Source organism: Petromyzon marinus, chromosome 2 (assembly GCF_048934315.1).
Source record: "Petromyzon marinus isolate PM22_M1 ecotype Great Lakes invasive population chromosome 2, UKy_Petmar_22M1.pri1.0, whole genome shotgun sequence".
Lineage (NCBI taxonomy): Eukaryota > Metazoa > Chordata > Hyperoartia > Petromyzontiformes > Petromyzontidae > Petromyzon > Petromyzon marinus.
The window spans coordinates 15326058-15342951 of NC_133668.1; the positions used below are offsets into that span (position 1 = coordinate 15326058).

Sequence of the window (16894 nt, forward strand, 5' to 3'; positions counted from 1 at the left end):
AGGTGAATGGGAGGGGTCATGGGGTAGGGGTCATGGGGTAGGGGTCGCGGAGCAGGGGTCACGGGGCAAGGGTGGCCGTGCCACGGCCCGGTACGCCACGTGGCACTCGCACCCTCCTCACCCTGCGTCCCCACGAGCAGCAGCGGCAGCTCGGAGGCGTTGCGCACGCTGGCGAGGCGGCTGTAGTAGTTGTAGACCGTCTGGAAGCTGATCTCGTCCTCCAGGCTGAACACGAAGATCACGGCGTCGACCCACGACGCGAACTGCAAGGGCAAGCGGGCGAGGCGCGTTCGAGCATGCGGCGGAGCCACGCACGCGTCCGCGCGACAACAAAGACGTCATGCAGGCAGGCAGGCGCGCCGCCTCAACGCCGCTCTCCATTCATTAAATATTGAGCCTTGACACAGGGTGCGCACATCACCTGCAAGCTGCTAGATTTCGCTCTCGGTCAATAAGGCGCCGCATCATCATTCAAACACTGGTTGAGAATGCACACGCTTCGTACGCAAGTATGTATATTAAACCGCGCAGAACATCATTTACGTAAAGTGTGTGGTGATCCACGAGTCTGCACCTGAGGATTGAAGCCCTGGGTCCAAGAGCCCTGGCACGACGATGTCTTTGGTTATGCATGTTACAGTCGCTTGAATAACCCTTACACAAGACAATTAACAAATTTTGTCCAAAAAGGGATCAATGATTTATCTTTTGTGAGAAAATAAACATTGTTGATCGTTCAGACCCAACCGCTGGAATGGTGAAGGGTTGTACGACTGTGAAGGTTGTTCGCCTTTGTCCTGTGCAGCTCTCCGATGTTTTTTCGGGTCATACCGCGGTGTTGTTTCGGCGCAATGTCCGACGTTTCACTCCGTGTGCCGGAAACACGTCAGGAAGCTGCAGTGTTGAGCAATGCTGGGCTGCGTTGTCGAGTTATGATGCTCGGTGCTCAATGTTCTGGTCCCTCGTGTGTACATTTCAACCACTTGAAAGAGAGTTTGTGTGGTGATGTGGTGGCCAGTGGAGGCTGCCAATTACCTGGGGCTCTGGGGGACCGCCTTCATCCCGGATGAGGAGCAGGTAGCTCTGTCCGTCCACAATGATTTCCTTCTTGAAGCGCCCGCCTGTCAGCGTCAGACAGCCACACGCACTTCGTTTAATGTCAACAGTGCCCAGACGCCGTCGCACAATGCCAGTCATTGTTTTGCACAGCCAGGCCAGCTACAGACCGCACCATTGTCACACACCGGTGGCATGATGCCCACAAAAATGATAAGTATTATATTTATATTGCACGTGACTTTAATGGTGGGTGATTGGTCAAAACTGGAACGCAAGTTGAAATATTTTCGTCTTAAAAGGCAGCATTGTAAATGTTAAGAAGACCACAATGCATGATTGAGCAACGTGGGAGGATCGCAGAGAAGAAGGTGGCAGCCTGTCAGCATCACCAGGGGCCGGATCATACTTCCCCACATGAGGCGCAATGATGCGATAACACGTAGCAATCATATCCACCTATTGGCACACCAATGCCTAATTAAAGACCAGGCGCTAAATCATCTCGTGCCTGCCTAGAGGGGCAGCTGCCACTGGGGGTGACCTTTCAAATATTTGCGATGAGATGTGACACAAGTCACTTATCGCATGCAATGTGATTTGAGATGCCCTGGTATGAAGACAGGCGCTAGAGTAAACCAAATTCATTTCATTATAGCATGGGTGGCCATTCAGTCGCATGTCAAAATGATTATTCCAAATTGTACAACTTTAATGTTTTTTGTTTATCTTTAATCTTTTAAAAAATGTTTAAAGATAGATGTGCAAAAACGAGCTCGGAGATGTAGTTTTAAGCCGAATAATAAATAACACGAAGCAATACTTTTCTATAAACCTCCTACGACGACCACCACCTCCACAACCAGCTGCTCTGCCAGCTCTGATTATCTTCTGTATTCACGTTGCATCACAGCCACAATCGCATTTGAGGCAACGCTGGAGAAAACACGCGTCTCTTTTCGTTACACTTCCTCTATAACCTGATTTCAGTTGAAAGGGAAAAAAATAATAATAATAATCACAGGTTGAGAATGTATTTCTCATCCTGCCAAATTCTGGCCATGTGTATTTCTGGCTGTGGAATGACGACGAGTGGCCTCCCCTGCTGAAGTCTATTCGTACATTCACAACTGAACTCATTTAAAATCCCACTTGTTGTAAATTTTCTCAATGCCCTCCTACTGTCTGCGAATTTCTATTTTTTACACTTTCCTGTTCTCGTCTCGGAGCCTCATGTGGGGGGGCTCTTTACATCGGCGCATTGGCACGAAAGTCACGCACGTAAAATGCGATTCAATGCCCACGTTGCAATCGACAGTTCTGATCTCGTGTAATGAATGCGATGAAAACACGTGTAAATCGGAATACGTATTTAAACGAATGTCAATTAAGCATATCACATTAGAACATCTCCCTGCTCTCTTTGCTCAACCCAAGCACGATTCTGTCGCTGGCTCAATCACAGCCGCTCATGGGCCACCTGATTTGTGATGTACAGTATTAATCATAACGTGCACGACGTGGTGTGGATATCACGCCTTCCCCACTGAACGCAAACTGGGTTGAGTGCCTGCAGTTCTTATACCTCTAATTGAGACCATTAACAGCACTGCCGTTTTTATTAGTCACTATTCTTTATTCTTTAACGATGTTTTTTTTTACCCGTCTCGGAGGGGAGGGTAGGGTTCGCGTTATATTAAAGCAGCGTGTAATTTCATGCAGCTACATTGCTTTGTGCCAGGGATACTTTGAGGGAGTCTGAAGCCTCTGTCATCACAGGCAGAGAAAACCAGCAAGAGGAAGCACGCGCAAAGCACTATAACCATGATGACACGTGCTTTTGTGGCTTTTTAAATGTAATATTAAGCTTTTGTTTAAAGCAAATAATTTCCAGTGTGTTGCGTGTCCATCAATGTGCGATGGGTAGAGTGTGGAATTCATTGCGAAAATGAGCCTCCCCACTCCCTGCCATGACATCAGGCACATTTCGCAGTCAGGCTCGGATTGTTAAGCAGGCATCACAAGATGTTCCGTAAGATCATGATGGACTTTAAGGAAAATTGTCGCCAGAAATTGTCTGCTGCAGCACAATTACCATATGCAGCTATGGCAACTCGCTACAGCAACGACATAGCGACAGAGTTAATGTCTAGCCAATGAAAGCAGAGTTTGTTGAAACATTTGCTTAATGAACAATGATTTGTCTACACAGCACACAACCTAAGGCAGTCATCTAACCTGTCAGTGATCTGGAAGTTGCCATCCCATTCTCTTCTAAGAGGATGTAAGCAGCATTCATATTTTGCCAAATACAGTATAGGAAAATTTCCTCAAATATATATTTAAAAATGATGTGGCAAACAGTTCTGGTGACGATTGTCAATTGCCATAAAATTGCCTCCATGCATTATCATGGCCAAAAGTGGCCTGTCACCAGGCATCACCAGGATATCATCCGTGCCTCATTGCCTGCACAGTGTTTGGCGGGATATAGATTTTTGGGTAAATCTGTGCACCTTGGGACACTATATTTAATTCAATAAACAATGGGACTCGGAAGAAGGGCATCAAATGAACCGTAAGCGACACTCGATTCACATCAAGGAAGAGACGGAGAATGTTTTTTTTAATCTTTCCCTTGCCGATACTACAACCCAGGGTCACAGGGTGAGCTGGCTGAGCCCAGACTCCATGGGAATTGGACTCCAAGCTGGACGGACGCCATTGCTTTAACTTCAAAAAATTGATTTGTTTTTCCCTTGCGATGTAATAATGTGGTGGCTTCTGCAGTAGCTGCACGGGGGCACCACTGAGGCAGGGTTCACGGGGTCCTGACATTTGGCCTCACAGCATCAGCTGCACCATCGCATCACTAAGACTTGATTTGCGTCATGTGACCATCGTAATGGTTTTATATTCTGCCAATAAGAATTTCATTCTCATGAGCATATGCGTCTGTTATATGCCCACGCACAATACCGTGATAGAGAGGTTTGTTATTGGTTCACTAAATTATTTCTTCACGGAAGCAACATATGCCAGGGACTTTTAATGGAATGTTTTTCATTCCATCTTCTACACAGATTTCTCATAGTTTACAAAAATTGGATAATGCACATATGCGCTTAAATTATAACCAAACATTGTCATGGCTCTACATGGCAATTAAAAATGTAAATAAATAATTGAATAACAAAAAAAACAGCTGTCTCTAACCGATATTGCATAGAGGCAGAGTGGGTATCTATTGCCATGGCAACCAAGGGAATGATGTCATTCCTCAGCTTCAGAGACATAATTCGCGCTTAGTGCACTGCCACCCCACTCTTCCTTCCCATCACATTACCACACGGAAATTCCCAAAAACATGGCAATTTGTTTTTTATTTTCTTTCAATATTTTATTTTAATTATGTGGCCGACAGCTAAGGTACCACACGTGCATCGTTGCACTGTGATTGCGGAGGCACATAGCAACACACGCGCCGCTTCTGCGTACAGATCATTGCAGCAGACTTGCACTGTGGCAGCACGATAAACAGCCACACGGCTAATTTTAATTGGCGTCAATGTTTACTGTCCGGGAGGGGAAGGTGGATACATTATTAATCCAGCAGCCGAGGTCTGTGCATGGCTTAATTAGGAGGCACGCTCAGTCCTCTGCTAAAGAAGTAACTCCAATGGCTGACAGCCACTTCGAACTATGAACTCACTGCGTGGGGTGATGAGCGTTTTACCGTAGTTGCTGATTTAGTGGAGCAATGCTCAGCTCTTTGTTTGCCATCAGAGCAGCATAGTAACATTGGTGTATAATCAAACGTAACGGGTTACTTATACATAATTTTTTTACTAAGGTTTTATTTTGTAAGGAGTATTTAAATATAATAACTGTGCTTACACTTAGAAGCCTATTCTGAACACGTGTCAAATTCATCAGAACACAAACAATATGGAAGTAATTTAAGCAGAAACAGTTCTGAACAACTGCTCATAATGGAATCTGTTAGGATCTCGGGGTAGGTTAAAGTCAAGGTGGCCACTGGCAAAAATGGTTCCTCTGATGTCACCTCTCTGAAAAGGATGCAAAATAAAAAACCATGTGATGTTAAAAGGTCCCATGGGTGACCTTTACCATCACCCACAGAAATCATAGAGAAGACGAGCTCCAACTGAGCACACCCGTGTCCTCCACCCTTGAGCATTGAGCGTAACTCATCTGAAGCGTCCGCCGTGTGCTACTGCTGAAAATTCCCGCAGTTGGTCACGGCAGAAGCTTGAGAGAAGATACGCTTAATATGTGTGGTCTAACCCGGAAGAAAACACTTACATACCGTCGCTGTTTAACTTCGCAAGTAGATTTTCTGTTCATAATAAGCTTGAGCATAAACGACGCGTTTGCGCTAAGACAGCGAACGTGGCAAACGGCGGCCCTGCTCGACGACGGACAACGTCAAGGGTGAGGACATCATCATGCCATGCAGCAGTGCTGAACCCCACAGGAGAAGCAGAACAAGCACCGAGCAAGCGACGAAAGAGTGAGCAAGTGAGCGGGGCGGCACAAAGCACCAGGTCAGCTTTTCCGACAGACACGTGCGAGACCAAAAGCGGATGGATCGAGCGACGCTCGCAGCAGGCAGGGCCACTCGCAGCACAGCCGTGGCTCCGTGCCAAAGCCACACGCTGCACGCACGTGACACACGGCCCCGTGGCAACACACCAATGACAAACCCAAGAAAATAAACCAAACAAATCAAATAGAAATACACGATTTTACCTGCTTCCAGCGCTGGAATTAAACAGAAGAAGAACATAAATAAGGGCCGTGACTCAGATTAAGAGAAAATAAAAGGCTGGGATAATGTCACACAGTGGTTGTTTTAAATTTAATGGCATCAGGAACAAACACATGACAGCTGTATTTACAATGCATATCCTTTACAAGGGCATACGTAACAGTGATTTACTAAGCACTGGCTGATCAGTGGTGAACTCGGGTACGGTAACGCCAGGAGCTGTCTCCCTTCTCGTGGTTACACGAAGCCTGGCGGCTGACCTTAAAGACTCGCCACATCATGCCACGGCACGGTGCATATCAGAAACGAGACGGCAAGCCAGCGCAGTCATTGATCACTGCCGGGAGATGTAAGTTGACGTTAAGACCAACATGAATTGTGCACTTAGTGTGCCGTGGCCATAGTAAAGGCGAGAGTGGCGTGTCCGGACTAAACTTGCTCGTGCCGCACATTCAGAACTCAAGTATTGTCGTCTGTCATCCACAGTTTAGGACTCGTACGCGAGAGTGGTGCACACATACGAGCCAAGCCACGTCTGCAGAAAATGCACAAAAGACCAAACGCAATAAGAAGCAACTTTGTGTGGATGCAAATTTAGAATTATAATGCACGTGGGGGTTTTAGTCCATTAAACAAAATCCAATTTGACTCATTGTTTCATTCGCTTTTAGCTCATGGACTCATCAGTTACATGGTGACATAATTCCATTTAATACACAAGTCTTTGAACTCGTAGAAGGTGCGAAAGTGTCTATGCAGATGTCGCACAGAACACGGCGCGGGACAAATGATTGTAATCCCACGGATCTTCTTTTAATAATGAGGCCAAATGAGGATGACAGATTGACAGACGCAGAGACAGAGAGAGAGAGGGAAACGGTAAGCAGAGACGGAACAGCATGTACGGTATGTACATTGAACTTCTTTCACACCGTATGTGGCCAACCGTGCTACTCGGAGGTGTGGGGGAAGGACAACAAACTAAACACAAAAAGCACAATAGCAGAGAAGCAGAATAACAGGAGAAATCATTCAATCAGATTTGGAGCTAAACATGAGCGAGAAAACGTCCGGGAGATGAAGTTATATAGTGGGAAGCAGGGAAAGAGAAACGGAACAAAATGTGAGGTAAGAAGGAACAGATGGCGGGGAGTCCACAATCGAGGCTGAAGTGTCAGGAGAACGAGCAAAGGTTGTGAGAGAAACTCGTGCGAGACACCAAGCGAGGGCTTTACCTTCCGGTGACTCCTCCTGCACGTATGTGCCCGTCAGGTAGCGGTGCACCAGCGCTGATTTGCCACTCGCCAGGTTTCCCAGGATCCCCTAGTGGAAGGTACAGCACAACAAATCCGAGGTCAGAATTTACGGCAAAGTGGTCCCCCGTCCAGTGCTCAAATTGTCGCTGAATATTTTCCGCTGGTAGACTGTCGTAGGTGGCACGTGGCTTGTAGCCACTATCATAGCAAGAGATCATACTAAATGTGGTGTGCTAGGGGTAGTAAATATTTCCAGGTAGCTGACCCGGACAGACCCAGATAAATGTAAAGTCCTCTGGGTAGTTGCATAAAACATCCTCATTGAGAAACGCTATCTTAATTGACACCGATTTGAAATAGAAGCTTTAGGAAATTTGTACAAAATAAGTTTTATGTAAATAACCCCTGGTCCTGTCCACCCAATGCACGGGCACCCAAGAGAAACAATGAGGAACTGGGAGAGCAATCTCAAAGGACCCAATATTCACAGTCATCGGGGTTGGCGCTTCACATGGGCACTTGCAGCTGGGTCGAAACTGAGGAGGGTGGAGTTGTTGGAATTTTTCCATGTCGACCAGCTCATCAATGTGACCTGGAGTTTGCCTTCTTTGATAGAAGTAGGTGCAAATGTAGACCGATCCTAATGTCAACACTGTTATGATGGAATCTCATATACAGTGCATGCACACACGCGGAGAGACAACGATCCCTTATGTCACAGCAGCGGAAAAGGCTGTGCATAGTGAGTGATTCTTAAACCTTAAGCAGGATGCAAGACACTGGTACGGCGAGTACTTTGCACAGCAACCTTTGATTCTACACTGGAAATACTGAATCGCCACACCAGGTAATTACTCTTTGGTTCTATTCGGTAAAGTCACGTAGGTAAAAGATAAAACAACAAAAAATCACGACGTTTTGGCCACAACACAAGTGGCCTTCATCAGGTGAAGAGACCGAACTGTCCAGAGGACAGCGTTGGAGTCACTCCAACGCTGTCCACTGTCCTCTGGACAGTTTGGTCCCTTCACCTGATGAAGGCCACTTGTGTTGTGGCCGAAACGTCGTGATTTTTTGTTGTTTAATTTTTTAACTACGTGACTTTACCGAATAGAACCAAAGAGTATGGATCCTTGCAGTCACGAAAGCTTCAAATATAGAACCAGGTAATTAGTGTAAGGCCGGATTCACCCAATATGGACAAAGTAACATGTGTAAGAATTTTTCACGGCCTGCCATTCAACGAGAGTCACACACAACGCATGCTTGAAAATCGGTTACTTTTATGTAATGCAATATACATGAAGCTGAAGGCTTTTCAAAGGACACATCCTAACCATGCTTCGTGTTATTTTTCCCCAACTGGTGACACGAAGGCCACCCCAGAGTTGGCATTCGTGGGAGGCCTTCATCCAGCAGTGCATAGACAAAATTAAGTAAACTATCATTACATAATTAAATATGTGAGTAAGGTGCAAGTAAGAAATCAGAATGGAGTCTGGGAAATGCTGTTCCTTTAACACAGGGGTGGGATTACAGTTGTAATTAACGACTTACACACAAGAACAAAAACCACAACAATACGGTGATATAATGCATCAACATCACAGTCAGACAAAACACACACGAACACGACATGCTACGAAACAACGAGAAAGGTAAAATTAGGACAACGCAGAGTTAAAATTATAATCATTGCTCGACGTGTAATAAGGAAATTCCCCATGAGGTATGGAATCCGGTTTGTGCGGAACATTCTGCTGGGAACAGCAGACTGTGGTGACACAAACGCGAGACAATTAACACGTACGCACTACATGAATACAATTACTGGTGAGAAAATACACAAAAGGGGCACGGCTATTTCCGGAGCAACGAATCAGCCAGCTAATAATTGCTCAGAATTATTCATAAATCTGGCACACCATTTTCGGTTCACGGTGTTTTTCTATCTTTTGTCTTCGAAAAAATACGTAGTGCATATAAGTACAGTATTGGGATAACATAAAGCCAGTACAAAGATCATACACTGCTGGTTCCCTGACGGTGCAAAAAAAAAAAAACATTTGTATGGGAACCACTACTCTCTGCTGATGACCAGTGGGAGAGAACCCATACGCTGCATTTATAGCGGAGAGCCACGGGAAGGTCTGGCCCCCTGGGGCAGACGTCGAGAGAGCAGCGTGCGCACGCTTCGGCACGCGGGGGGGGGCTGGGCCGTGTTCTTGTGCAGCTTTATAAGAAAATGCCAGGTCTGCTATTGCATTGATTACATTTTAGCCAATTATTCAATAGACCTACCCTGGCATCAATCACCGCAAAAACGCACGGTGCCACCACCACCCGACGTGAAAACAAATCTCTTGCTTTTTTTTTTCGACAATGCATTATTTGATTTGACACTTTCATTATTTTTTTCAAGATGTTATATATATATTTTTTTTATAACAAGCATAACACTTTATACAACCTCCACATAGGTTTAATTTGCCAATAAAGTAGGTTTTTGCCTCTTTATTTTGTTTCTATATTTTTATTTCGCGTCTCTTTACTGCGCGTGCGTCGATGCAAAACTGGGTTGTGGGAAGTGTTTTGGCCGGAGACGTCTGCACGAACCACCACAGTGGCCACTGACAAAATTGATGTCTGGAGCCGATCCACACGACTCATCAGCGGAGACGTCGCAAAGGGGCAGGGCACAGCGCAACCCAACGCTGGCCTCAACGAATTGTCAAACTGCATCACGGGCAGAGAGAGAGAGAGAAAGTGGGCATTGTAGGCGAGAATTTTTTTCACATTGAGCTTTCACCGAGACACATGCTTGGGCGAAAATTACATAACGCCGCAATGAGCGGACGTACGTTTTAATTCCTATGGCCACAAGAGCCGAATTTTGGAAAAACCGCCAGTGTGGTCGCATCAGCCCCGCACGAGCGCGCACGCTTCTCTGCTCAACATCCGCGAGTGTCCTGATACGATGGAAACGATGCTTTTACCGTCCTAAAATTTGACCCGTGTCGGGAAATCGTGCACATGATTATGAAAGTGCAGCATGAGACATTTCTGCGAGCGATGTAGTTGCACAACAAAGGGTGCCGCGCATACGATAGGAGCGCTAACAAGCGAGCAGTTGGGAGAGGGGCGCGCGCTGCTGCTGCTGCCTCAAACGCACTTCCTAATGAAGCATGAACCTCTACCCCGTCCCGATATCAAAGGAAAGCGACGCCCTCGCGCACACCGGCCCCCACACGCTACATTTGCACGCAAAAAAAGGTACATACGCATTCTCCAATTGTTATTTAAAGTGCGTAAGCAGTTCGCCCAACCCCCCGCCCCATCTGCCCCCCCCCCACCCCATCTGCCCCCCCCCCACCCGTTCTAAAATACACCGAGCAGTGCTCATGCCAGTTCGGTGGGCCTGAGGCAGTGGTGGAGGCTTCACTTTCCACTCCATCCATCAAGCAGCCGAACTACTCAGTAGTTAACACCAATAAAGTTGTAATATTTTATAAAGCTTCATCATCTTCAGCCATGGTCAATCCACTGCTGGATGAAAGCCCCCCCCCTCCCCAAGCCGCCGCCACCACCACCACCTCTCATGATCCTTCATTGCAATAACTACAAAGCCCAGTATATATGTTGCATTGAAAAGAAACCCACTAACATACAGCAAAGATTGTGCGGACAATACAAGACTGTGTAGAACATATCTTGCGGTTGGGTCACAAATTTGTCTTCTGCCATTAATAATTGCGGCTGAAAATAGAGTTGAGAGCCCATTTATGGAATGTGTGATAAACCGGTTTTACGAAACTGAAAGCGCATTGTCCATTTGAAAGCCACGTTTGTTCATGCTTAACTCATACCAGCAATTATATCCGTGAACACTGGGGAAAGTGACACCAATCCTGTTTAAGCTACCAATCAGCAATTGAATTACAGTTCCGGTACAGCAGTGGTATATGGGAAATGCCGCGGTGCAATGTATTTAATGGCACTGCCAGTAATTACAAGGTAAACATTTAATCATGAAAATGTTGGGCCCTTTTGTATCATATTATGGGCACACTGCGAGCTGTAGTTACAGATTAAGGGCCGAGGCATGCTTCTTTAAAAAAGTTGATTAATTGATGGGTTGAAATGGTTCGATGGGGAGACAAGGCAATAGGCACAAATGACATTAACTTAACACATTTCCCGGCTCATTCCGACATGAGCTGAAAGCCAAACGTAAGGGACCCTCCACTGGCCATCGGACGAACTCGAGGCATGAGTATGAAACAAATTGTTCCAATACGGCAATACAATTACCAGAGGATTTTGCAGAAACTGATATTAAAAATGATACTTTTACGTAAATTTTACCGTTATAATTAACATCAAATAATTTCACGACACATTAATTATGCGAATGTTGGCATTTTATGAAGAAATGTCAACAGGCACATCAGAATGACACTGAGTTGTATTGGAAGAATAAAGCTGTCGAACAAGCAAATTTTGGTTAATGAGTGGTTTAAAAAAAAACAAATAATTAGAATGATTGAATAACAGCAAGAAAGGTACTAATTTCCCATTGCTCTTCGACATACCAAGAACACAGGAAACACAGAACACAGGGAACACTTACCACTTTGAGCTCTGGCACAGATCTGCTGAGGGTCCACTCCTGGCTGTTTACAAATGAGTCTGCAGGACACAAAACACATAGCACGCACGGCACACCGCACAGAACACACAAACACACCACACGGCACACCACACAGCGCACAGGACACACAGAACACACAAAAACAGCGCACACACACAACTCACATTAATACACTTGGTACATTCATACTGGCCGTATTAAATAAAAATGTTAATGAATTATTAAAGTTGCACATTTTAACTTTTTTTTCAAAACGGACAATGCATAACTTTAAACTTGTTGAAATGAAACGGTATGAACTTTATCTGCAATTTTGAGATTTAGCCAACATTTCATATGCCCTAAAATTGTGTAGGGACATCGCGTGATGTCACTGTGTGGTGCCGGCCCTGGAGAGGCACGGCGTACGGTGTGTTGACATCGCGGGCACCACGTGGATGTGGGTGCAGTACCGGCCCTGGAGGGGCTCGGTGAGCGATGTAGCGACATCGCCTAACACCACGTGGATGTGGGTGCAGTACCGGCCCTGGAGGGGCTCGGTGAGCGCTGCCTGACAGCGCTGGGTGGCACCACGCTCAGCGTGCAGTGCCGGCACTTACAGGATAGGGTGCGGGAGTGCCGGCCGTGGCACTCTGGCTGACTCCAGAGGACACGTGACCGGTTAAGTCTACACAGGGGCCCCAAGTGGGGGCTAGGGGTGGTCACGTGTCAGGGTCGAGATCCTGCTCGAGGATTCTGGAAGGTGGTCGTGGCCAAGGGCTGAGGCAGCCACGCCACAGAGGATATAAGCCGGGTTGTTCATCTTGAAGAAATCTCCGTTCTACGTCCTACAGAGTCACCAACGTGTGGACCAGGACCTAAGCTGGGTTACCGGTCCGTTGTAACAAGTTACGGTGTAATTAGCGTAGTTAGCCTGGTGGTCCACCACCATAGCTTGTTACAGTGTCAAGGGGTAGTTACCCCGTGTGTTGGTGTTAATAAATGTGTTGCCTCCAAAGAGTACGTCTGCGACTCAGTTGAACTCACTACAATTGTATGCGGAAATAAACTGGACAACGCAGTTCACGATATTGCAGAGAAAAGTTGTTCTTGTCAAAGCTGTCTGTGCCCACGGTGTACACATTGAGAATGGATAGAAATGCATTAAGGTTTTTTAAGATACTGGCAATACATTTGCTACGTCACAGTAGTATATTCAGAACGCGTGCGAATTTTCATTTAAAAAAACTACTCAGGACCCACCCAACGGGGAATGTCAGATACAAAGACTTAGAACAGAGACTGAATACAGAAAATCCATTTCTTAAACTCAAAAGACTGGCAAGAATACCAGGCGAATGACGACGTGGCGACTTCTGCTCGATGGTTTTGATTTTGTGGAGTCAAAGCACCCGGTGGTGCTCTGCCAGTGTTTATGTGACCACACAGCACCCTGGGTCTGGGAGGCTCGGCTGCGCTCCACTCTAATGCCCGGATTTATCACCATTACTCACGCAAATTTGGCAGCTCCGCAACCGCTGGGACAGGACAAAAAGGTCACGCTGTCTTACACTGCTGGCCACAATAATGGCACAACAGAGACGCCAGCCTCGGATCCCTCCCCCAAGTCGAGCCGTGGCTGGAATGAAAAATTAGTCTGTGCTGGAACGGTCCACTAAGGGAGGGCAGCTTGCTCCTATCAGCTGTGTTCACGAGCAAACGTGACAGCACATGAGGCATGACGGGTGACACAGGGCAATAAACAACAACAATCAAGACGGGACTCTAGGGAACTCTTCCCTGTGACACCGACCCCATGGTCAGTGGACCACTGTCAAAGGCCAATATTTTGGTTTCGGAATAAAAAATTGCACAGTGCAAAGGCATTCATATTCGCACTAAAATATAGTCAAAAGCCAAATTGTCCGATACACAAATGAGCATTAGGCGGTGCTAAGCTTTGTTTATTATATTTAGACGATGACGGAAATTCCATATTCCTTTGGTGGAAACCAGTCACCCAAAAGGAAACCTTTATAACTGTCCACGATATATCGACCACTGAGGAATCACGGGTTGAAGTACGTATATAATGATGAATGCCATCATTATGCACACACAAGCACACATTATTAAAGTATTGTGTAAATACATTTTTTTCCTTTACAAAATTCCGAGAGTTACTAAGTCGCCACACTCAAAGCACATGCAATTCAAAGTCTGCAACCATAAAGGTCCTCGGGACAATACGGTCAACGCACAAAGGCCTCGTCTGCACCTTATGGATTTATAGGCACAATCAGTGATAGCGCGCCAGGCATAAATCAATATTTATCAGGATTGCGGAAACGTGCCATGGAAAATAATGAGCGACGCAAGAACCATATATGGAGACGCAGGAGTATCCCGAGTTTGCGCGAGTCCATTTACAGTAATGCTCTCGGAGAAAGGCGCGCATTCCTGATGAACTATGTGCAGCCCCCACAGCCAGAAAGAAGTAAGCGGCTCTCGCTTGGCCAAGACGGCCCATCGCGGCACTGGCATGCGCTACGGCACGTGGCCGTGCCAGATCGAGGAAAATATTAAACATGAGTCAATTTTCAAGAGGGCCCTGCCTGCTTGGCAAGTGCTGGACATTACCTCTTTTTTTGCATTTCATCACGTGGGAGGAAACCAGAGTAGCTGGACAAGACTGACGTACACGACATTCAAACTCTGCACGGAAAAGTCAGAAACCTACTTACTATACTGCCCCAAACAGGCCCCTGAAGGTGGGTGTGTCACACATGAAAATTCGTGTAAAACGATTTGTTCTGATGGTATACAAATTGCAAATAAACCCTTTAGTATATCGGAGGTAAAAACCTCCGATCTGAAAAATGTATACCTAAACCTAAACACAAGCATAGACAAACTTAAATTACCTGCACGCCTTAAAGATGTTTATTTGGGGCATGGGTCATCAGTCACGCAAACTAAAGTCAAGGTCCACCTGTGGTAAATACAAAAAGGCACATTATCTAACCTTGTGGTTTAGATTCATGTGGGTTTGTTTGAGAGATTGCCCAACGAGAAGCGTAACTTCAGAAAACTTGGCACAGGGAGGCTGATGACATTTCAATTGGAACCAATTATTTGCCACAGACGGAAAGTGATTTGCATTCCTGCTTGCTGGAGTCACGAGACAGCAGAGCAAGGCCGAGCAAAAACCATCACACTGGGGCCCTCGAGACGAAAATATCGGCAGACTACGATCGGCGTGTAATTCTCCGGTCGGAATACGTGACACGCAAAGAAGGGAATGGGAACTGATGTGGCCCGTAAAGCCAAAGGCACACAGTATTATGAATTTGTTGAAGCCAATAATTGAGGTGAGATAATATTCCCTTTCTTGATGGTGTTAAGTACAGCTGCATGTTTGCTGATTGACATGCAAGAAAGTTTCCGCACTGTCAGGGCTGCCCAAACAAGGTTTGCTGAAAAATCGGCCCACATTCACTCATTAAGAAAAACCCAGAGCAGCAGTTAAATAAGACAAGGGTGAATTTCCACTATTTGTTGAGCCAAATTGGTGATGCAGGAATCGATTCTGGGGGGCTGGACGAGGTAGGTAACGATTGACCCACACGATGGATACCACCATCACTCCTGATGCACCCTGTGACATGAGCGGATGCTTTTCTTCTCCTGGGTGACGTGCCTATGAGTTGAGAAACTCCATGTTGAGCAACTTGCTCTCTGTCAGATGCATCACATCGAAGACTGGCCGCTCGATGCCACACCAGCGATCCGTGGTATTGCGGCTTCCTTCGAACAACGTCCCAAGAAAAAATATGCAGCTTCGTTGGCAGTCTTCGCTTTAGGAGCCCTCGATCAGGGCCCATGACTGGTGCAGCAAGAACTCTTCATTTATCCTCACCCAAATTACAATTCTGTGCTTCTTCAGGCTCTAATGAGGATGTCATTTCATCCTTGACCATCACGATTAAAATGGCATAACCACGACTATGACCCTTGTATAAATCATGGCCATTGCAGAGTTCTCTGTACTCTTGTTCTGACATTGTCTATTTTTTATTACCACCAATTCCCAGGTCACCCTCCCTTTCTTGTTTGTGATGAGATCTCACGGTCTAAACAAACAAACAGATCGCGGGCAGCATGAGGCCGCAGCTGACGAGGGAAATCCGGGGAGATGTCCCCCCCGTTCGCCATCAGTCATTTCACAAATTGTCACGTCGTGTTGCCGTGGTCCGTCGCGAGATTTGACGCAAATATTTTCAGTATTATCTTCATGAATGCCAGAAGATGAGGCTTAACAAGCTGAGAAAAGAATGACATTGGTGGATGACATTCATTTTTTGTTGTTCTCAGCGGCAGACAAAAGGACTGCGAGTACAGTGCCCGCGTGCAGCTCGCTCGCTATGCCTGGGCGGCAGGGGGGGGATAGTGCTTCGGTGGCCTACGAAATAAAAACTGCAAACCTAGACGCGAATGCGCCGTGTGTACACAACAGAAGCAACGGAACATTAATAAAGTGGCAGGACGGAGGAGCCGTGGCAGCCCTTTGCCGTACCTGCACGGCAAGGCCGTAGCCATAGAGTGAAAATTGGTGGGGACCAAATCTTCCAGGGGCTCTGGGGGTCTGGGGTCTCCCCCCCAGAAAAAAAATCTAAAATTTGAAAACTCATTTCCTGCCTAAAATATTTCAAAATTCACTAACACATGGGATGGACTTTTATTTTTTACAATAAAGTCTAATAGTGTATTGTATTACATTGCTCTGTTTTTTTACCTTTTCTTGTTTCATTATATGTAATGAGGGATTAATAAAGTACAACCATAACCACAATCATATAAACAGAAATCTATGCATTGTTATGTGAAGACAAGTCCAGATATTGTGGCCAAGGTTTAGCAAATTGTTGTTTTTATTTACATGTTTACAAGTAAAACTTGGGTGGGCAGCAGGGGCGTTTGCTCTCCTCTCTTCTCCTCTCCAGTCCTCTCTCCTCCTCTCCTCTGCTCCTATATCCTCCTCTCTTCTCCGGTCATCTCTTTGCCTCTCCCCTGCTCTGCAGTCATTTCTGCTCCTTTCCTCTGCTATCCTCTCATCTCCTCCCCAGGCAATAAGTGTTTCGATGTATTCACTAACCGCTG

General features: G+C 46.1%; 1 protein-coding gene across 4 annotated transcripts in view; it reads right to left on the reverse strand.

Annotated features, from left to right (window-relative positions):
* The window catches only part of LOC116946382 (arf-GAP with GTPase, ANK repeat and PH domain-containing protein 1-like), a 140914-nt gene that overhangs the window by 47790 nt on the left and 76230 nt on the right, over positions 1 to 16894 (reverse strand). For 2 of the 4 annotated variants that reach the window (XM_032961357.2, XM_032961354.2), the window contains exons 2-6: positions 11735 to 11793; positions 7084 to 7171; positions 5830 to 5841; positions 1036 to 1121; positions 122 to 263 (exon numbers count right to left, since the gene is read on the reverse strand). In XM_032961357.2, the coding sequence (XP_032817248.2) occupies positions 122 to 263; positions 1036 to 1121; positions 5830 to 5841; positions 7084 to 7171; positions 11735 to 11793 (387 nt within the window). The remainder of the gene's footprint in view (positions 1 to 121; positions 264 to 1035; positions 1122 to 5829; positions 5842 to 7083; positions 7172 to 11734; positions 11794 to 16894) is intronic. The other 2 variants (XM_032961358.2, XM_032961356.2) reach the window with 1 other exon arrangement.